The sequence below is a fragment of the Schistocerca piceifrons genome, chromosome 1 (assembly GCF_021461385.2).
Source record: "Schistocerca piceifrons isolate TAMUIC-IGC-003096 chromosome 1, iqSchPice1.1, whole genome shotgun sequence".
NCBI lineage: Eukaryota > Metazoa > Arthropoda > Insecta > Orthoptera > Acrididae > Schistocerca > Schistocerca piceifrons.
This window is the reverse complement of record NC_060138.1, coordinates 1202854247-1202877410: the sequence shown is the minus strand read 5'-3', so window position 1 is coordinate 1202877410 and position 23164 is coordinate 1202854247. Positions and strand designations below refer to the sequence as shown.

The 23164-nt window shown below is 39.0% G+C and overlaps 1 protein-coding gene across 1 annotated transcript in view; it reads right to left on the bottom strand.

Moving 5' to 3' along the window:
* LOC124802543 (serine/threonine-protein phosphatase 6 regulatory ankyrin repeat subunit A-like) overlaps nt 1–23164 on the bottom strand; it is a 407755-nt gene that overhangs the window by 267484 nt on the left and 117107 nt on the right. Inside the window, exon 5 of the mRNA XM_047263406.1 lies at nt 16841–16888. Within this exon, the coding sequence (XP_047119362.1) occupies nt 16841–16888 (48 nt within the window). The remainder of the gene's footprint in view (nt 1–16840; nt 16889–23164) is intronic.

The following is a 23164-nucleotide window of genomic DNA, read 5'->3' as shown; positions in this document are numbered from 1 at the left end:
TGTCTGATGGATGGTAACTGTGGTGGCGAAGGCAATATGGCACCATGATTATTTGCCAATTGCTGTTGTTCTATCTTGATACAGAATGCCACCTGTGATGCGTCCTTGGAAATGCAGCTTTAAATGCAGGATAATTGCCACGCTTGACTGGTGAAACTATGCTGTTTAGGTCAGCACTAGCGTTAGTCACTGTTGAAAGTAGCCCCATTGACAATGTGGGGATGGAAGCCCATTGTTGTTGTATGGCCTGCATCAGTGACGTGGTGATCGGTCGAGGTGCAGTTTGTAGCACAAAGTTTTCAATACAGTGAGGGCACTGCGCTGATGCATACGTGGAGTGCTGAAGTAAGAGTTCCTATTTTGTCATCATCCACTGACAAGATATATTAGTAATTTGAGGTTGACCAAAATTTTCACTCTCTTCACTAAGTCAGCCATCACTGTCACTTCATACAGTACATCCACAGCACCACAGCACTAGCATCGGTGTACATCGAATGTTCAGCGAGGTGACACTGTAGTAAGCACATCGAGGACACCGATGATCTTGTATTCATGTCTATGGGCCATCAATGTGGGAGATTTTCATGGTCTAGCTGATATGAGAGTGAATTATTACCATCTGCACAGTGTTCTGTACACACTGTTTTATTCCTACTTAGTACAATACATGGAGTCTGTTTGATATGAAAGTACAGAGCATACTGATTATGGCTCCAGAAGAGAGTGTATACATCGTCTGTGAGTGATATTATTGTTCAGAGTCCCCACAGCCCTATATCACTTCCTTGGGAAACATCTGAAATTACTTCTGCATCTCAGGGTACCACCCTGTTGAGAATGACATGCTGTACTCTGATGGTAGTAATTCTTCAACCCGGTCTCACAGCTAATCTGATATTCCACGTACTTCTATTTTGTTCATTAGACAGTAGTGCAGAACTGTATCCAATGCCTACCAGAAGTCAAGTAATGTGTTATCAACCTGGGTACCAATATAAACTGATTTCTGAGTCTTGTGGACATGGAGAGCAACTTGAGTTTCACATGGTCTTTGTTTTCAGAAACCGTGTTGATTTCTACAGAAGAGATGTTTGGTCTTCAGAAATGTCATAATATGTGAACATAAAACATATACTGCAAAATTCTACAACAGACCAATGTCAGTTACATAGGCCTCTAGTTTTGTGCATCTGTTCGATGACTCCTTTTTAACAGGAATGATCCATGACTTTTTCCAGTCATTATGAATGCTTCATCTTGTAGCAACCTATGGCATTCTGCTGCTAGAAGAGCAAGTTCTCTTGCATACTCTATGTAGATCATACTGGTATTACATCAGATCTAGTGGTTTTTCATTTATTGAGTGGTTTCAGTTGCTTTTCTATCCCATGATACTTATTTGGATATGTGTCATTTTGACAGTCATGTGATGATTTAAAGGAAGACCCAACATAGAATAATCTACCATAGTGAAATAATTTTGGAAAAAGGTGCTTAGTATTTCAACCCTTTCTCTGTCACCCACCATTTCAGTGCTGCTATGGTCACAGGGAGTCTGGACACTTGTTTCCAATTCAGTTGCTGAATTAACGAAAGACCAAAACTTCTTAGGGTTGGTTTGTGAAATCAGGTGATAGAATTTTACCTTCAGATTCATTGTGCACGTCACACATGGCTCTCCTCATACAATAAATGTAATACAAACAGGAATGAGGCAAGTACAGAAAATTCCAAGTTCTATGACTACAGTATCAACATCAATGATTCACAGTCATAGTTGGAATCAGTCAACACATGTTAATATATCAATGTAAGAATTTGTATAGATATGAAATGGAACAATCACATTGCCTTGGTCACAGGTTAAGCAGGTGTCAGACTGTGGTTCATTAGTAGAACACTTCAGAAATTCAATCTGTCAACAAAGGAATCTGCGACCCTCCTAAAAATTGCTCACATGTTTGGGACCCATACCAGATAGGACTACCAAGGGATATTGAACAGCTAGAAAAAATAGCAGCATGAATGGCCACAGATTTGTTTGAACTATGGGAAAGTGTCACAAAGATCTTGACAGAATTGAACTAGCAGACACTTGAAGTTATATGCAGATTCTCCTCTGAAAGCCTACCCAGAAAGTTTCAAGAATCAATTTTATTTGATGAAATTAGGAACAAACTACAACATCCTACATATCACTCCCATAGGGATCAGAAAGACAAGACTAATCACAGTGTGTACAGAGGCATTTAAGAAATCACTCCACACATGGATAGATGGAAAAAAGTACTGCCAAGCATTACTTAGTTATAAGAACATAAAGTTCTATGGAATCAGCTGGATTGGTTAAAAATTCTGTGACCATGATATCTAAAATAATGAGTATGCCAATTTCTGTTTGCACTGGCAAATCAGACTTCATAAGGCAAAACAAGAAGTTTCTATCTAATAAACATAAACAGTAATTATCTTAATGAGACAGCCACAGATCACAAGTTAGCTGGCTAATTTTGATCACAAAAACACACCAACTGATCCACAAGATGAGCTATTAAAAAATAATGTTAACATTAAAATGATAAAGTACACTAAAATGAATTTCATTTACCATTACTTATTATTCAAGAATACTGACATGGGCAATACGTTCATACAGATACAAACAAAATGGAGACCACAAAAGCTAATAGGAAGGGAAGAATGAAACAAATGACAAAAAATGATACAGATTCTCCATTTTCCTCATGGAGATTAAAATTAAATCAGTATTATTACAAGTCCAGGCATAATGAAAGTTCTTTTTTGCCATAAAAGTGTCACTGGAAGTTCACCTGGAAGCTCACTGGATGTTGAAAATATCAACAATAAAATAAAAAATGCATTCCTGGCTGAGTTTGATAAGAAGTAATGTTTGTCATACAAATCGAGAACTTTTCTAGCTGGTACAGCAGAACCTTAAATGAGCATGGCTAAAGCACTGAGAAGCAGTGTGCCACTGTGGCCACTCTGGCAGCGTCACTGACAGTGAGCAAAGCAGGTGATATAGTTTTACATTCTAGGTGACGGAGGCAAATATAAATTCTGTGGTTGTGGTGGTGGCATACATGGGTGCTCCTCCACATCTCTCCGTCCTCCAGGGAGCCAGCACTGCAGGTACTAGTGGATGAAGGGCCAGCTGTGCTGAAGCCATGGTGTCCATCCAGATGACCCAGTTGCAACATTTGTGACTGCAACAATTGGGTGATGACATACACCTCCATCAGCTCATCAACATCTGAAGAAGTGTCACCATCAAGGGGCTTGAGCATCAATCTGGTGGGGCACAGGCCCAGAAGTGGTCCACACATGGCGAGTCAGGAACAGGAATGACCCTGGACAGAGTGGCGGTGCTGTAGCCGCACCATTGGCAATGATGGGGAGAGAGGTCACCTGGAGCTCCTGTGGAATGGCGATGTCCGGGCAACTGCTGTCAGGCATCAACTGAGGGTCTGGCACGACTGGCAGCTGCACCAATGCCTGACAGCACATTAAATGGGGGCTCCTCTGTGGCTCCCAGCCTGTGTAGTGGGGTGTTGCTTGCAAAAGAGGTCCCCACCAGCTGTGGTCATTCAGGGTGTATACGTGGACAAGGAAAGAAAATTCCCGGATTTTTCCCGGATTTCCCAGTTAAAAATACACTTTCTCCCGGGTGAAAATATACTTTTTTCATGCTAAGTGACAGTATACTCTTGCTCGGCACTGTAAAACTCATCAATCTTTTGTATGTTTATGGTTTTATATATGGACGTAGAATTTCCCGGCACATTAGAAAACGAAACTCGGGAGGGAAAAACACGTTTTTAAAGATCTTCAATGTGCAGCAACATGTACACTGCATATTTCCATATTTCGAAGGTACAAATTTGAATTCCACCAAATACCGCATGTCACTTTCCGAAAACATTGAAACCGAGATGCACTTTTGTAAACCAATCATAGCTCATGTCACGTGATCTCGCCAGCTGATGACAGCATAGGACATGTGATGTAGTCAGCCAATAGCAGCAAAATCACTTAAGTAGCGCAAACACACAAATAAGAAAAATTAATGGTTTAAATTAAAGCTGGAAGAGAAGCTAAGCTTCCACATATAATGTTAATCTTTTTTGCGTGGGTACACTTTATCATACATCACACAAATGTGCCAGTAAAATTTTTAATAATGACGTAAATGTCTGATCTTCTGGGCTCAAAATTCTTCTAAATGGTCATCCTCAAAGAGTTGATTTTTAAATGAGAGTCAAACACTTTGTGATTTAAGAAATTCATCGTACATTCTCGCACACAGTTCATCTTGCGTAAAAGGAAATTTGGTTTGAATGTAAAGCTTTTCAAACCACCATTCGCAATATTTTCCTGCGACCTATTAGAAATAGGTTCGTTTCAACAGTTGGAAGATAGCGCCAGATAACAGGCGTCACCGCGCTTACGCAGCTATGATGACGTAGGAAGCCCATATGTTCGTACGTGTAAAACATTAAAAGATCTTACATTATGTCATAAAAGAAACAAGACATCGGAGGATACTTCAAGAGCACCGGAATTTCGTGAACCATACTAAAATGCAGAATTTGACTTAAAATGCACATTCGTATGTCCAGAATCATATGTAAATTTTCTTGGAGTACCAGTACCGTATCATCTCATGTTTGGTTCTTTATAATGGCATAATGCCATACGTGCACTTGAAATGCAGTGAACAGTTGAAACTAGCCAATAGTGTGAAATTAAACATTTTGTTTCAAATAAATTGACTGCCTCAGCAGAAAAGATTAATGAAAGCCAAAACTCTTTAGAAAACCGACAAAATAACTTCATTGTTCTGCAAGGTGATTAATGCTTGACTGTCAGGAAAGTGGTTCAAAATGGTTCAAATGGCTCTGAGCACTATGGGACTTAACATCTGAGGTCATCAGTCCCCTAGAACTTAGAACTACTTAAACCTAACTAACCTAAGGACATCACACACATCCATGCCCGAGGCAGGATTCGAACCTGCGACCGTAGCGGTCGCGCAGTACCAGACTGAAGCGCCTTTAACCGCGTGGCCACACTGGCCGGCCAGGAAAGTGGAAATAAAATCTAAAACTAATAACATATTTTAGCCTTCCGTAATAAATCTGATAACTCCTGGACGTAAAAATCCATTTGTTATCATTTAACGTGAGAGCAATAAACAAAGAGGAATCAACAAAATCACTGAATGTAAATACAGGTCATGTGGTGATGGCCCATCTCCCCACCACAACTCAGACTGCTCTGGGCATCAGCCCCAGATTTACTATATTTCCGAACTGGGACAATATTAAGTAGTGACGCCCAGCCATACTTCCTGTAACCAGAAGCGAAAGAAGGTACTACTCATACGCGACTCAACTACGCATGCGCAAGAGCCCGCCTGTAACTGCTGAAACGAATCTAATTTAAACAGTTGTCACGTCACGCTCATCGGAGGCAATTTGTTGTTATGAAGCATTGCGTTATCTTCCTAAGGCCTTTGACACACTTTGCTGTTGGCAGAAGCTTGTATGAGCACTGTGTTTTGTTGTTGTATACGGCGCATTTCCTTTGCAACGTAAGTTTTATTTTTGTTTTTTTCCTCTTTTTCATGTTTTGTTGCTGCAGTATTATTCTGCAATAGCGAGATACAGTAGTAACCTTTGTTACAGTATTGGTTCTTATCAGTCAAAATCACAAAAATTTAACTGAAAAGTAAAACAATGAAAAATTCCCGGAATTTTAAACAATTCCCGGGTTTTACCCGGTTTTCTCCCGGATGAAAAAATTCCCGGGTTTTTCCCGGATCTCCCGATTGCCCCGGGTCGTATACACCCTGTCGTTGCTGACCAGTGCCCTACTGGAGGTACAGTTGGATATGATGATGGTAGAGTGACCCCCCCCCCCCTCCCCCACTGACCCCCACTGGTGGCCAATGTGAACATTCACCAACTGTGTGTCACTCACCCCATCTCTGGTGCCCATCCAGCTTGCCGACCAAAGGTACTCGCCCAGACATAGTCACCCGGGGTGTATCACAAAGGACATGACGGCAACTCAGGCCGTGGCACAGGGCACAGTAGGTGCAGCAGTGCCAGAGGAGGTCAGTTGTAGAGTATCTCCACTGGTCTTCAGTCTTGTAGGCACTGAGAAACAAAGGCAATGCTGAGTTTGCAGATGAATCCACCAAGCACTCTTCTAACTGCAACTTAAAGGTGCACACCACATGCTCCACCAAAGTGGAAATGGAAGTGGAAATGGGGTGAGTAATACCATTGAGACTACAGAAATCACTAAACAATTCCAAAGCTAACTGTGGACCATTGTCAGAGATGATCCTCCAAGGGAACCTTTTGACTGGGAAAACCCAGGTGAGAGCCCACATTGTTGTTTCTACTGTGGTGGACCACATGTGCATGACATGTGGATATCTGGAGAGCACGTGGACCACCACCAACCTCATAAAATCACCGCCCACAAAATCAATGCAGACACGACTCCAAGATTGATTTGGTGTTTGCCAAGGAATGAAAGTTTGTGGTAATACTGCCTGCTGCTTGGCACACTGTCGACACCCATGGACGATGTTTTTAACTACCCAATCAATGTCACACCAGTGGACAAAACACCATGCAAGGATCCTCATGCAAGCCATATCCAAGTGGCCGTAGTGTAAGAGAGTGAGGCTGTGAGCCCACAGGACCAAAAGGACAAAGACGCAGTTGTCATCCAACTCAATGCTAAGGAGGAGGGTGCCATCTAACACTGCCAGCTGATGACGGAGGAGAAAATAGTTATTGAAAGGACCAGACTCTTTGCTGGGCAGCCAGTTGGACCAACTGCTGCACACAAAATGAACCATATGACGGAGCACGGGCTCTTGCTGAGTTGCCTGCATCATGCAATGCCCAAGCATCGGAAGTCTATCCACTGTGTTCTACAAGTGATCATCAATCTGCAAACAGAGATCTTTGGCTTTATTGAAGGCCAGGTCACATCCCATGGGCAAGCAAGACAATGCATCCGCATTAGTATCCTGTGCAGTCGATCTGTAATGAATCTCATAGTGACACACACTCAAAAACAAAGCCCTATGTTGCAATTGATGTGTGGACCTGGCAGAAAGTTGCAAACAGGTGGTAAAAATTACCTTATGGAGTGATGAGATGGAATTTGCTGCCATAGAGGAAAACATCAAACTTCCAGGCCAACTATATAATGGGCAAAGTTTCCTTTTCTATCTGAATTAACTACATTCAGCAGCTGTCACCATCTTGGAGGCATAAAAGACAGACTGTTCTGTGCTATTGGTGCACTCACTGATGAAAATATGTCAATCAGGTTCAAACTATAAACCAACATAATTATTTCATATTTAACGGAGAAATATATTCCCAACCATGTGGACCAGCAATGGGAAGCTTGCTGGCTGGCATTCTGTCTGAAATTGTTCTAAATTATTTAGAATGTGGTTTTTTTGCCAGTAACGTGGACATCATGGATAATATAAACTTTTACGCAAGATACTTAGATGATATACTTCTTCTTATTGGTGGTAACCGAAACAACATAGACAAGGTTTTCCTAACATTTAACGAGCTCTGTGAGAAGATTAATTTTACACTTGAAAACGAATCCTCTAACAGATCTTTAAATTATTTAGATCTTACCCTCACTATAGTAGATAGCCACATTGCGTTTAGCATTTTTCGTAAAAGTACATACTCTGATAATATCATACCGACTGATTCTGCCCATCTGCAAGCTCATAAGTTAGCGTTTTTACATTCCAGTATACATTGTGCCCTGACAATTCCCCCGTCTCGAGATGCTTTAGAATCTTAATTAGTAATGCTTGAGGAAACTGCTAGAAATAATGGCTACAAGGCTGACTTGGTGAGGCAAACGTACAACAAGAAACTAAATAAATTTCCAACCAATAATAATCTGAAAAAAACTTTGGTCCATACACTGAAAGCATCACATGACAAACTATTTCGCTCTGGGATTTTTAAAATTACCTGTGGGGATTGCCCGACCTATTATATAGGTCAAACAGGTAGAACCATTGCTACTAGATATAAGGAGCACATTCCAACCAAAAGTAGTGATGGCACACGAGGTTCCTCCTTCGTCAATCACCTGATTCAAATGCCACATGCGCATAATCCCCTAACCAGCTACTTCATCATGAGATTAAAGGTAGTAGATTAGACATCCTAGAACAAATGGAGATTTTTAAACATCTGCAATTTGATAAGGATAACCTCCTTAATGATCAACTTCAGTTAAAAAACAAGAAGTTTTTTGAATGTTTTATGCCCTTATTTAGAATATCATGACCAGATCATGGTTGGTTGGCAGGAGCCGAGCAGTATTTTGGTGGCGGTGTGACACAGATGGTCGGTGTTTGATGTACTTTATTTTAGACATCCCTTAAGGTAGTGGCTAGCATGAGTGCATTTGAGCATGTGACATTTTGGTATATGATTCGCATCAGGGAGTCTTTCCATATATGGGGCTTACATAACGTGGTACACATGGTTCCTCCTTCACCGAACACCCGATCCAAATGGCACAGGCGCCCACATCTATCCCGTACACAATATTCATATTCATATAAGTGGTTACTAGCCCACAAGCAGTGAAATGGAGCCTCAGGTGACAAGATGAGTTTAGCTGGTCCGTCTTGACCTTTTGGGATTTACTTCCCTTTACATTTATTTTTAGTTGCAATCCAGAGACTTCATTCTTGTCCATTTATGGCACGCACATGGGCATATTAGTAGCTATCTTTTATTCCTTTTTAATTCTTCCCTGTGAATAACATGCCGTTTTCCCATGTCAAGTGCCCATAAAATTTTCCTATGTGTTTTTTCATGTCAAGCACGTTTTATCGTATCATGTCTATTTAACAATAGCCCTTAATTTAAGAGGTGATAATTCTCTTTTGAAGCATGTAGTGAAATTGACCTGTGTTGGTTGTTAAATTATTAGGGCAATGAAAGGGCTTGCATGTCTGTTCACGCAATTACCATATTTTTTACACATAAAACATAATTTGACCTATTCTGGTCATTTGCTACTACATGGTGTTGAAGTGGCATTGTTCGTTCACTCACGCGTTATTTTTAGTAATAAGATAAAAAATTAATCTTGATAATATTCTTCATTCAATAGGTGTTAGCAATAAGAATTATATCTACATCAACTGATAAAAACACCTATTCGACCATCTGTGCACAGGTTAAATAACGATGGGTGCATTATGCAGCATTCATTGTGAAAGGGCCGATATATTCTGACAGTGCAAGTTGGGGTAGTGTGTTCAGATTTATATAAATCCATGCATAGTTTGTTACACTTTAGTCATAACCTGGTGCAGAGGCTTTATCTTTAAGATTTTCAACCTTTCTATAAGTTATTTGTTTTAAGATACAACTGCTTTGGTCTTATATCTTTGACAGTCATGGTCTCAGTTAGACATGCACAATGTTCCCCACCATGTTGATTTGCAGCACATTATCTAGTCCTACTTAGTTTCACATGAGCTCATGCGGCCCACCGCATGGCATCCATGGAGACGAGGTGCTCACCAGAGCCTAAGTTAAGAAGTCTTGGTGTTGACTTAGTACTTATGTATTATTCAGGCTGTTTTAGTTTTATTTATAGATCGTGCCCTCTTAGACAAATTATAGATTCAGGTATATCTTCTGAAGAAGGCTAAATTATTTGGGCTGAAACCTAGGAAAAGGTTGGTTTCATTACCGCAATCGAGGCTGATAGTTTCTTATATATTAACATAATAGGATATTAGAAACCAGCTTGTTCATGAATGTATCAACAGCTGCAGTCCTATGTTTCCATTTTCATAATATGTAACATGTATTTGTTTGAGTTTCATACCAGATGGTGGTTTGTAACTGAAACCAGTAGTACAATAAAAGAACCCAATATGGCTTTGTGTTAAGAATTTTGTGAAACGTATTTGCACTGTTGACAAAAGACTGAAGAAAATGTTAGCAGGTCATGAGTATTTCTTCAGGATTAGGAATAGGACAGCAATGTACAATAGACTGGGCACTAATTATGGACTTAAAAACCCTGCACAAATGAAGTACTCCCATACACTTATGCATAAAAGTCAGAGGCATAGCCTACAGGCTCAAATAAATTGGTTCAATGGTGTCCAGACCATGAAAACTGTCTAGTTCATCCTTAACAGCCAATCACAGAGCAAAAGAAATGGGTCGAGCATGACAAAATTCAGGAACAGCTGATGGTTTCAGAGTAATGTGAGCTTCTTCAAGTGCCACAGCATGCATCCAGGAGACAGGGCCACCCTTAGCTGGCAAGGAGCCACATGCAAAACTTCTGCGCAGGGGTCTCCCACATCCTCCACCCCGACCCTCCTCCAACACAGGTTCTTCATCTTCATCATGTCCAAAAGAAGTCTAATTTTGTTACTGACATACTACCAATACACCAAAAGACTGTTATGATAGAAAAATAATTCATCAGAGAAGGAATCTTAACAGGTATGGTAATTACTAAAATGTTAATACTAAAATCCAACTTACCAATGGGAATCCTTCCAATTCAATGAAATTCAAAATCAAATATGTCTGCAAGTTTTGTCCAGGATATACACTTAAATGTTTTCATCACTTGACTTTGCTTTATACTTACAAAAAATAAAATGAGTTGTAGGTTATAAATACTAAGGGTTTTCTGCTTTACACACTTCACACAAAACATCTTTTCCTCACTTTTTGACAAGTAAAATCAGTAATAATATTTTCAAAATTCAGTTATGAAAGCATATCATGTTCCATTGACAGCATGGCAAAAGAAGACAGGTGTTCTTGTGAGGCGCTGCTTCTGAAGTAATTCTTGATAAGCTTTAAACATGAAAAGCTCCCATCAGTGGAGATGACAGTCACTTGCACAGTTAGCAAAATTCTGTAAGCAACACAAATAATGGGAAATGGGGGTTGGGTTGGGTTGTTTGGGGAAGGAGACCAGACAGCAAGGTCATCGGTCTCATCGGATTAGGGAAGGATAGGAAGGAAGTCGGTCGTGCCCTTTCAAAGGAACCAGCCCAGCATTTGCCTGGAGCAATTTAGAGAAATCACGGAAAACCTAAATCAGGATGGCCGGATGCGGGATTGAACCATCGCCCTCCCGAATACGAGTCCAGTGTCTAACCACTGAGTCACCTCGCTCGGTGGGAAATGGGTTTCCAGTACTAGCACAGGAGTTTGTACATCCTCATGCTCCTTTCCTCTGAACACTTTAATTTCTGTCAGAAGGTCTGATGCAGCAATGTCTTTTGAACATTCACTATCTATGGTTACATTTACAACTTTCTCAAGGTTTTTACATAGCATTTTCAGTTCTTCATCCCGTATGTATTTTAAACTTTCCGGAGAAAACAAAAAGTGAATATTTTGGAATACTTAGCCAGTTGGCCAAACCTTTCTTTCAAACTTTTTAACACTGTGTCAACAACAAGACAGAAAAAAATCTATTTTGTTTGTCTCCTCTGAATGTTCACCTACACAAACCTTGTTGTCACCTTCATAATCAAATTACTTCACCTTCTTGCCAATTCTCTTTTCTTCGAATTTTGTTTCAATCTGTATACTTTCAGCTATCTCTTTTGCTGTTATCTGTGCCTCAACAACACATTCTTCACAGGAATTCTCAATAAACTTCGTTAGACTTTCAAGGGATTTAGTTTCTACTTTCATGCCTATAACCTGTGCACTAAAATAAACTCCCCTACACACATAACAAAAACTAGTGCTACACTTATTGATCAGATCTTTGTAAATACTGACATGCACACCTCAGAAAACTTTAATACCGGCTACAGTGATCACAATGCGCAGATACTTGCCGTATGCATAAGTGTTGATTTGTCTAGGAATGGAAGTGTTATCTACAAGAAAAAATTCAGCATGCAAAATACTGAGCACTTCAAACATATGCTAAGTACCCACTTGTGGAATAAAATCTACAACAGTTACAACACAAATGAAAAGCTGGATATTTTCATGGAAATTTACAGACATTGTTTCGAAATTGCATTTCCAAAAAGGAAAATAATTTGTAAAGGCCCCAGCAAACCCAAAACTTGGATTACATCAGGGATCAAAGTATCATGTAGAAGAAAAAGAGAACTTTTTGCACTATCAAAAACAGATAGCAGCCCTGAATTTGCTCACTACTTCAAAAAATACAAGTTAACTCTGAGTTGCGTAATAAGGGAAGCAAAATTAATGGAAAATTGCAAACTTGTTATGGAATCATCAAACAAAGCTAAGACAATGTGGAATACGGTACAGAGACTTACTGTAATGGTGGAAACACAGAAAAATATTGTATTGTCACAGGTGGGCAGCAAGATCACTGATCCAAAATTAATTGCTAACCACTTCAATACTTACTAGACCAATATTGCTTGTGAGTTAGTGAAGGAACAAATGGGAAAAACATCAAACAAAATATTACAGGAAATTTCTGGAAGTAGTGTAACAAATACATCAATGTGCCTTCGACCAATAAGTAGGGAAGAACTGTTACACAGCATAAAGTCATTAAAAAATAAATATTCAGCTGAAGTTGATGATGTGCCAGACTATATTACAAAAAATCAGCTGAACAGATACTCGCACCACTGCTAGATATATGCAATTCTTCACTATCAAGTGGTATTTTCCCACAACAGTTAAAAATTGCAAAAGTTGTACCCCTTTACAAAAAGGGCGATCGGCAGCAGATGGTCAACTATAGGTCTGTGTCACTCCTATCATGTTTTTCAAAAATCATTGAAAAACTAGTTCTGCTACAACTAACTGATTTCTTTAACAAAAAAATATGATTTCAGGATGTCAGCATGGCTTCAGGCCTCAGTGCAGTACTGAAACAGCGACTTTTAGCCTCATAAATCGTATTTTAAATTCAGTGGATAATCACAAAAATGTTTCGGGGATTTTCCTGGATTTAACAAAAGCATTTGATCTAATAGACCATGAAATTCTCCTAAGAAAGTTAGAGTGGTATGGTGTAAGAGGCCTGCCACACGAGTGGCTGAAATCCTACCTAGAAAATCGCTCTCAGATTACAGAGGTAAAACACATGGGAAAAAACGAACTCCAAGCTTATCAATCGAAACCTTCCACATTAACCCACAGTGTACCACAAGGCTCAATTTTAGGTCCCTTTCTCTTCTTAATTTTCATAAACGACTTCCCCCTACGCGTTCAACACTCCAAACCAGTGCTATTTGCAGATGACACAAGCATATTAATTGAATGTGAAAATGAAATGGCTCTAAGTTTAAATGCTAAAGTCACAAGTGAAAATGTCACAGAGTGGTTTATGAGGAATAAATTACCGATAAACCCTCAAAAAACAGTCGTCTTACACTTCCATACACAACAAAATAAAAACCCATTAAAACTAAACATGTCCATGGAAAACCAAAGAATTAACAGTGTCACTGAAACAAAATTTCTTGGCATCTACTTACAAGACAATCTTAAATGGAATTCCCACATCACATCATTAAATTCTAAACTATTGAAAATGTCTTATGCAATGAGGATTATATGGAACAACACAAGTCCTGAAAGAGTTAGAGCGGTGTATTACAGTTGCATACATTCCCTATTGAGATATGTCATCATATTCTGGGGAAATTCTCCTCAAAGCATAACCACATTCTGGAAGCAAAAAAAAGATTGTGAGGATAATGAAAAATGTTAACAGCTGAAAATCATGCAAACCATTCTTTAAAGAACTGGGAGTTCTACCCCTACCATGTATCTATATACTAGAAGTTGTAATGTTCCTAAAACAAGCATGCTAAAAAATGGAAATGTATTTATTCAAAATAAATCAGTACATGAACACCACACAAGGGCAAATAGTGACATACACAGACATCATTGTTATACAACACTGTGCAAGAAAGGTGTATATCAGTCAGGTTCACATTTGTTTAATAAGCTGCCAAGTAACCTAAAGGCCATAAACAAAATCCATAGCTTTAAAAAATCTGTAACTTCATATCTCTTGGAAAACTGTTTTTACTCAGTAACACAGTATCTTGAAAAATAAGTTAATTTCGGTTGTAACAATATAAAAATGTAATGTAACAATATAGCAATATAACAATGTAACAATTTATAAATGTAATGTATACAATCAATGTAACAGTATATTAATGCAATGTCATTTTGTCCAACATCTAAGGTATGGTATATGTACCTCAAAGATTCAGGACGTAAATAAATAAATAAATGCCCATTTTTTCTGCTTGAAGTGCCTTACTTGCTTTGTTAATGGCAAAACAATGTCACACCATATGACAATACCTACAATAGACTCAAAGCTTTCTAATTCATTCACAGCGAGTGAGTGTGCTTCGCTCTTTGTTTTTGATTCAATAGTGCTGTTGCTCACCTCAAGAAGCGCATCTCTGACTTCTCATATCTGGTACCTTATAGCTTTGACACTCTCCATCCTACTTGAGTATCTGAAAGCTTCTTCACTGTTAGAGTTGATACCCTGATTAATAAGATTTCCCATCTGAGGGGATGCACTGAAAACAATGTATATTCTTTGAATTACACCAAAAAATGCAAATGCTTTTGCTAGAGATTTTGCCAAATCTGATAACACAAGATTAAAACTGTAGCTGGCACAAGGCATATAAAGTGCTCTTAGATTGCACTTTAGGATTCTGGCTTTAACATCACTTTGGTAAATCTTTCATATTTGTGCCATTATTGTAACTTTGGCCTCTGCAATCATGTATATTGAGTCCTATTTGACCCAGTTTCCAAAAAAGTTTCAGGCAAACTTTCTCCTGCTGTTGAAGTGATGTTCAGAAACTCAAGGAAGTGTTCTCCAACAGTCACTGTGTCTTCTGATAAATTCACAAACTTAACAGTAAATGCATTTGTTCATTGTGGCTTCTATCAGTAGTAAAATCAATTATGACAAAAATATTTACTTTCTTTTACATAATTAAGTATGCTGTTATTGACATTGTTGGCAAACAAATTTATGAGTTCATTTTGAATGCTTTTCCCAAGATAATAGTCATGAATTTCTTGAGTTTTTACCTGCCTTAAATGTTCCTGCAAATCAGGGTTAAATGCTGATAGCATTCAGATCAAACCAAGAAAATTACCAGTATTTTGACCCCCTTAAGGCCATATTATGTTGAGCTAGGTACATGATGCCAATGCTTGCTCTCTTTTTCCAGTAATTCAAGGTCAATTAGATCAATACCACTATTTCATTTCAAATACATATCACAACTCTATCCTTCTTTGTACAGTTTATGTCATTAAATGATTGTTCATATCCTTGAAGGTGAATTCCTAAAGGAACCCAATCACAGAGTCCATCAATCCATCACTTGACTGCTTGTTTGAAGGAGATCCAAGAAGTTTACGACAAAAACAAAAACTTTGTTGGTAGATTTCCAATATACAAGCCATTTACGACCCCTTGGTAAAGTTCTTGTCTAAAAATGAGTTGAAATTTTCTTCTGTTCTCATTTATGGGATACTCAAAATTTACAGTTTTAGTTGGGATTTTCTGTACAATTTCATTTATCATGGCGGATGTTAATGTATTAGGCCAAGTGCCTAGGTCAAAATTTGTGATTACTTCACAATTTCTACTATTAGGTCTACCTGAATGTGGGATAGCAGGAGGTTCATATTCCAATGCTTCATGTTCACTTGTATCTAAAGCACTACATGATGAGAAGCTATTGTTAATGCCATCATCCTTTAAGCACTCTTCAGTCTCACTGTCTGAAGTTGTTCATCAAAGAAATTTTTCAAAAAAGCCTTTCTATGATTTCCAAAATTGTTCGTGTTGTAGCTTTTTCTTGATCTTTTGAGCACCTGAATTGTATTTTTTAAATCTGTCCCTTTCATGAGACATTTCCCTGATGGCACTTTGAACATCACAGGACAGTCAAAAACTCTATATCTTCACACAATAGTGCACTATCTAACTAACTAAATAACTAATTAATGCAAAAGATCTAGCTAATTGAGCTGTCAGTAACTTCAGAACACAGCATCTGGAGACCAGACAGATGTTTAACTGCAACCCTATTATTATTATCACTGCAACAAAATATTATGGATGCAATTTCTGACACAGAACCCTCATAAAAGTGAAATTTTATTGTCCCAAGATGGTCAAAAAGTCAGTGAATTCAACAATTCTAAATTCCTAAGACTGAGTGTAGAAGAGAAACATTCTTTGAAGCATCAAACGGAAAAGTTGCTCAAGAAAATTTTTAAATTATGAGATAGAATTGCTGGATGGCACTTATCTCCAGGAGCTGAAATTTCAGTATTGCAGTAGGCACATATAAAAATTAGTGGCAGAATTCTATCCTTCAGAACTAATGGTTTGTCAGGAAGAGAGGGCACAGTTTGGGGAAGTTTAAAAAGGAAGGGTAGGTCACTCAGACAAGAGGATGAGAAGGTCCCAAATGTGTGATTATCTGCAGAACTGAATATTTTGTGTCCTGGAGTTGAGCAGTGGCCAGAAAATTATCTAATTAGATCTTTTAGTTTTCTAGAGATAGTTTTATTTTTGATACAAGAAACAAAATATCAGTGGTTTCTGTTCGGTTTTTGATAAAATCAATAATGCAGATGATATATACATATTCTATAATCTTTATGTCCTCTATAGGTTGAAGTTGGTCATTCTTTGAAAAGTATAAAACAATTACTGAAAATTTTGTCTTGCTTACCTTGTTCACCCAGCCATCTTTTAAACTGAACCAGCTGACATCATCTCTCTGAAAGAAAAGAACAGCAAGTCAACTGAAGAAAGTATTCTATGGTCATAATAGTGAATAAAATACTTAGTTAGGAAAGAATGAAACAGTCATATGGTATTGTTGGCTTGGACCCTGAGGGGTAGGTTCACCTAGCTAATCAGAAAAAGTTTTCCTCTTCATTCACAACCGTCACTTTTCTTACTGTGTGTAGAAGTTCTGTCTTAAGTGTATCTGCTGAATGTAGGTGACTGTAGTACAGGTGTGTATAGTATGGTGTTATCACCATGTTTTGTAATGATGAGAGGGACAGTGTGAAACCCACTGCTCACACAGTGGCTGATACTCTTGAATAGCAATGTGGGGACCACTGAACATAACAACTTAACATTCTCTTGTGAAGGGTGGATCACCATCAACAGTGCTACTTGCCCTCACTCTATGAGTCACTGCACAGAAGTTTGGAATTTAATCCAGCACACTGGCACAAGTTCTGGTGATCATGAACTTTAAACCATTATATCTTGTCCCCTTGTCTGCCATATATGGTGACAAAAAATTCTTCCACCACCAAGATTCATACCAATTACATCAGTGCAAGGGCACCCATATGATAGCTCGTGAGAGGGGGGGATTGAACTGAACTGAGGGTATGGAGCATTTTTAATATTTTGGATGGCAAGTGGTGACTCGAAGTAGTGATAAAGTCCCAGTTCCCACACCGTAAAAAACCTATGTAATACCAACACCTGACTACACTATATTTTTTTCATCCCCTGAGAGCTGGGGGAGGGGAGGCTGTGTGCACTTCTTGGTCCCATGTATGGACACCCTTGCCTCTGTGTGAAGTGGCATGTGTGAGTGACCACAGCCACAGAGGCAAATATTTATTCAGAAGTGAGCAATAAGGATATTGAACAAAGTAGATAACTGCATACTTTGCAGAGGCTGCTTCAAAGGTAACTGGATTATTACAATTGCTTTGTGTCTCATTTTTCACCTTAGTTCCATTTTAGGCCCATTTTTTCTGTATCAGAGTGTATGTAATTTACTCAGTGGCAACATGAGACATGAAAACTCTGCCTTTCATGAGCAATATAAGCTACCCATACTTACTGACAATTATTTAGTAATTCCATATGCAGTTCACTACTACTGGATTTCTGGATTAATTCTTATTTTGACTAATTTCACATCTCTAAGGATTCTCTAAGGATCTCTGGGATCTATGATAGAACAATGACCTACAGACAGTACAATGTAAAATTAATGTATGAATTAATGTATAGCATGTATAAAAGTTGCTTGTCTGACAGCAGGTCATAGAAAATCATGTTCGCACTCTATATACAAAGAAAAATTAAATTACCTCACCTAGATGGTCATATCAAGCATTCTTTATAGCTTCCTTCGCTGTTTCCCTGTTCTGACTTTGTTCTCATGATATCCCAAGACGACCACATATTTACTGTCTCCATCCTGTCACCTCAACTTTGGCCAACCAAAGCATCTCTTCCATGTGGCTTCCCTTCTAGCACTCTTTTTTTTATCCATTCTCAGTAATTGTTCCAACCATTCAATTCTCTACATCTACATCATATTCTGCAAGCCACATAATGATGTGTGGTGGAGGGTTCTTTCAGTACCGCTATCTGATCCCTCTAACCCTGTTCCACTCACAAATAATGCGTGGGAAGAATGGTTGTTGGTAAGCCTCTTTACTGGCTCTAATACCTTGAATTTTCTCCTTGTGGTCAATACATGAGATGTATGTGGGGGGAAGTAATATGTTGTCTGACTCCTCCTGATAAGTGCCATTCCGAAATTTCAACAGTAAATCTCTCCATGATGCACAACGCCTCTCTTATGACATCTGCAAGTGGAGTTTGTTTAGCATCTCCATAACATTCTCTCACCAGCTAAACGATCCTGTGACAAAACATGCCACTCTTCGTTGGATCTTCTCTATTTCCTCTATCAGTGCTACCTGATAGGTATCAGAAATAACTGAACAATACTCAAGAATTGGGCAAACAAGCATCTTATAAGCCACTTCTTTCACGGATGAGATACATTTCCTTAAGATTCTTCTGATGAATCTGAGTCTGGTGTCTGCTTTTCCCACTATCTGTTTTATGTGGTCATTCCACTTAAGGTCACTCTGGATAGTTATGCCTAGATATTTTATGGCAGACACTATCTCTAGCTGTTTTTCACCAATAGTGTACCTGTACAGTAGTGGATTTCTTTTCCTATGCATGCACAATATGTTGCATTTATTTACATTCTGGGTCAACTGTCAGAGCCTGCACCAATCATCAATTGTCTGCAGGTTGTTCTGCAAATTCTTACTATCTTCTGGCATTGCTACTTTGGCACAGACAGCTGCATCATCTGCAAATAACATCCAATGCTTTCTACTACATCATTTATACATATTGTAAACAGCAATGGTACTATCACATTTCCCTGTGGTACTCTGGAAATTATCTTTACATCTGTTGATTTTGTTCCATTAAGAGCAAAGTGTCAAGTTCTATCTGCAAGAAAGTCTTGCATCCAATCACAAATCTGCTCCAATACTCCGTAAGCTCATTTTTTTTTTTTTTTTTTTTCATTAAATGGCAATGTGGGATGGAGGCAAACACCTTACTGAAATCAAGGAACATGGCATCAACCTGAGCGCCATTGTCCACTGCGCTGTGGATCTCATGGAGGAACAGAGTGAGATGAGTTTTACAAGATCTCTGTTTGAAGAATGCATGTTGATTTTTCTGGAGGAAATGTTCATTTTCCAAAAGCATCATAATTCTGAACATAAAACATGTTCTATAATCTTACAACAGATTGACATCAATGATATAGGTCTATAATTGTGTGGATCTGTCTTATGGCCTCTCTTGAAAATGGGAATGACCTGCACTTTTTCCAGTTGTAGGTACCTTTCATGGCTCAAGCAATCTACAATAAATTACTGCTAGAAGGACAGCAAGTTCTTTCGCATAATCTTTATAGAATCTTATAGGCATCTCATCTGGTCCTGACACCTTTTGCATTACAAAGAGACTGTAGCTGCATTTCAATTCTCTGATTGGTAATCTCAATATCTGCCATTTCGATGTTCATATGATGATTGAAACGAGGGACAGTGTTACTATCTTCCATGGTGAAACAGCTTTGGATGACCGAATTCAGTATTTCAGCCTTCTCTCTGTTATCTTCTGGTTTGGTGCTGATGTGGTCCCTGAGAGAATGAATAGATGATTTTGACCCACTTACTGATTTTATGTATGACCAAAATCTTTTAGGGTTTTCACTCAGATTGATTGACAATGTCTTATTTTCAAAATCATTTAACACTTCTCTCATTGGTTTCCTTATGCTCATTTTTGCTTCATTCAGCTTTAGTTTGCAAGCTAGGTTTTTACTTCTCTTGAATCTGAGATGAAGTGCTCTTTGTTTATGCAGCACTTTTCTAACATGGCTATTAAACCATGGTGGATCTTTCCCATCCCTTAAAACCTTACTCAGAAAATATTTGTCTAGGGCTTATTGAATGCTGCCTTTGAATTTTTTCCATTTGTTCTCCACATCTTCATCCTCATCACCGAATATTTGATGCTGATTGCTGAGATATTCTGAAATTTGTATCCTGTCACCCTTGCTGAGCAAACATATTTTCCTACCTTTCTTAACATTAATTGTAGGACCCATAATCATAGATGCTGTCACAACCTTATGATCACTGATGCCTTCCTCTATGTTAACTGATTTGGTAAGTTCAGGTCTGTTTGTTGCCAGGTGGCCTAAGACATTACCCTCATGGGTTGGTTCTCTGACTATCTGCTCAAGGTAATTTTCAGACAAGACATCAAGAACAATGCCACACAAATCCCTGTCTCTGGCATCAGTTTTGATGGCATAACACACACAATCTATACCTGGTAAGTTGAAGTCAGCCCCCATTACAGTGGCATAAGCAGGAAAATTACTAATGATATTCTGCAAGTACCATCTGAAGTGCTCTATAAAAGCACCTGATCACTATTTTTTTACCATTATTTGATACTCAATTTCACCCAGATTAATTCACATTTGAAGTTTGTGATAACCTCACTAGATTTTATTGGATTTTTTACTGCAATAAACACACTGCCACAACTGGTGACTAACCTATTCTTACGATAAACATTCCAATCTGAACTTAGTATTTTGTTGTCATTGACATCTGGTTTCAACCAGCTTCCTGTTCCCAATACTATCTGTACATTATAATGTTCAGTACGCAATACTAATTCTGGAACCTTTCTTTGGGCACTCCTGCTGTTTATTAAAATCATGTTAATCTTTTCTATCTCTAATCTGCGAGGACCAAGATTTTCTGAGGTCACTGTGGATGATTTAACAGGCACATCATCTTTGATCCCACAGGAGGGGTTCTCAAACCTAAAAATACCCCATACGCCTGCCACACATACACTGCTACCCTAGTAGCCGCTTCCTGCATGTAGTGCACCCTACAGTCCTTTACCTGATAGTGGAGGTCAAGAAATTCGCATCCGATACTGTCTCGTAGTTGTCAGAGCCTCTGGTTTAGACCTTTCACTCTCCTCCAAACCAGAGGACCATGATCAACCTTGGGTAAGAAGCTATAAATAGACAGCTTAGCCTGCACTTCGTGTGTGTTGCTAGTTACCTTCGCCAAATCAGCCAGCCGCCGAAAGGAGCCAAGGATGGCCTCAGAACCCAAGCGACAGGCATCATTCACACCAATATGTGGTACTACATGCAGCTGGTTGCACCCAGTGCATTCGATAGCCACCGGCAGGGCCTCCTGCACATCAGGGATGAGACCTCCTGGCAAATATACTGAATGCACACTGAGATTTTTTCCTGCCTTGCCTCCTATCTACAGAGGGCTCCGTCATCCACCTAACATTGGAGCTCCCAATGGCAAGCATATCCACCCTCCATACTTGTCCAGATAGGGCAGGAAAATCAACCACTGGCCCAACAGGAGAGGCATCCTGTGCTGGCTCAGAGTTATCATCAACACTGGGTAGCACCTTGTACCTGTTTCTAAGACATAGGGAACCAGTCACATGACCCAGTGACATGCAAACCCACCACTGTCTGCCACACACTCTGGAGTGAGGATGGACTGTTCAGATGTGTATCGGAAGCTGCAGCAGTGTCCGGGTCACCAGGGGATTCCAGTGGCACCAAAGGTGTTGCAGGTCTCATCACTGGTGCCCCAACATCACTGCAACTTTGAGAATTAGCTATAAGCTTGTCGACGGTAGCCACTGTAGCTTCCACCTGTTTACGGACAGCAGCCAGCTCTGCTTGTGTCTGCTCACAAGCACAGTCCCTAGCCATATTGCACTGTGCATAAAATAGATATAAGGTCTCAAATGGCATTACTGAGTTTGAAATGTATACAAAATAAACCAAAGGGTAACACTAAAAGTTGATTTGCAGATTCCTCACTGTACTTTGAGACTGCAAGCTATTAAACAGAAATAAATTTCTCTCATGAAGTTGATGTATTTACAGATGCATGTTATTAGAAGTCCTCTTTACCAAAAAGTTACTCCAAGAGAAAAATATTCAAACTATAATGCACTGATTTACACTGTATTCAGTCTACTAGCACAAAATTAAACCTTTGTGGCATGCACTAGGAAGCCACCCTACACAAGGATATTCACAAGACTTTTCACAAGACTTATGCAAAAACAAAAACTACAATTAATTTTCTAACCACCAGCCTATACTGGAAGATACACACATATAGCTCACTTCTTTGCAGAACCACACGAAAAAAAAAAAAAAAAAAAAAAAAAAAAAAAAAAAAAAAAAAAAAAAAAAAAAAAAAAAAACTAAATTAATTTACTGTTTATCAGACAAGTGCTGCTGCTGCACGTCCTCTCACAGCTCTTGGCGGCTGCCACTACACTACTCCTCATTCATGCTGCTAAATATAGCTCATTGTATAGTGCATCCATTTCTATGCCTTTTCTTCTTTTGAAGCATTCATACTCATAAAATGGTCCAAAATTTTCTCCTAGCTCTTTTCTTCCATAGGTGATTATTTTTCTCTCCATCTACTTCTCAGAGTCCACATCTTGTCCCCACATTCTAAGACCAGTTGCACAAGTGTCTTGTAAACGTGAGGAAACTAAAAGTAAACTGAACATCGAAAACAGGAAATCTAAATGCGTTATGGTGCAGATGGGTGTAAAGCAAGAGACTGCAACTCCCCAAACTTGTTTCACTTGGTATTGGTGGATGCAC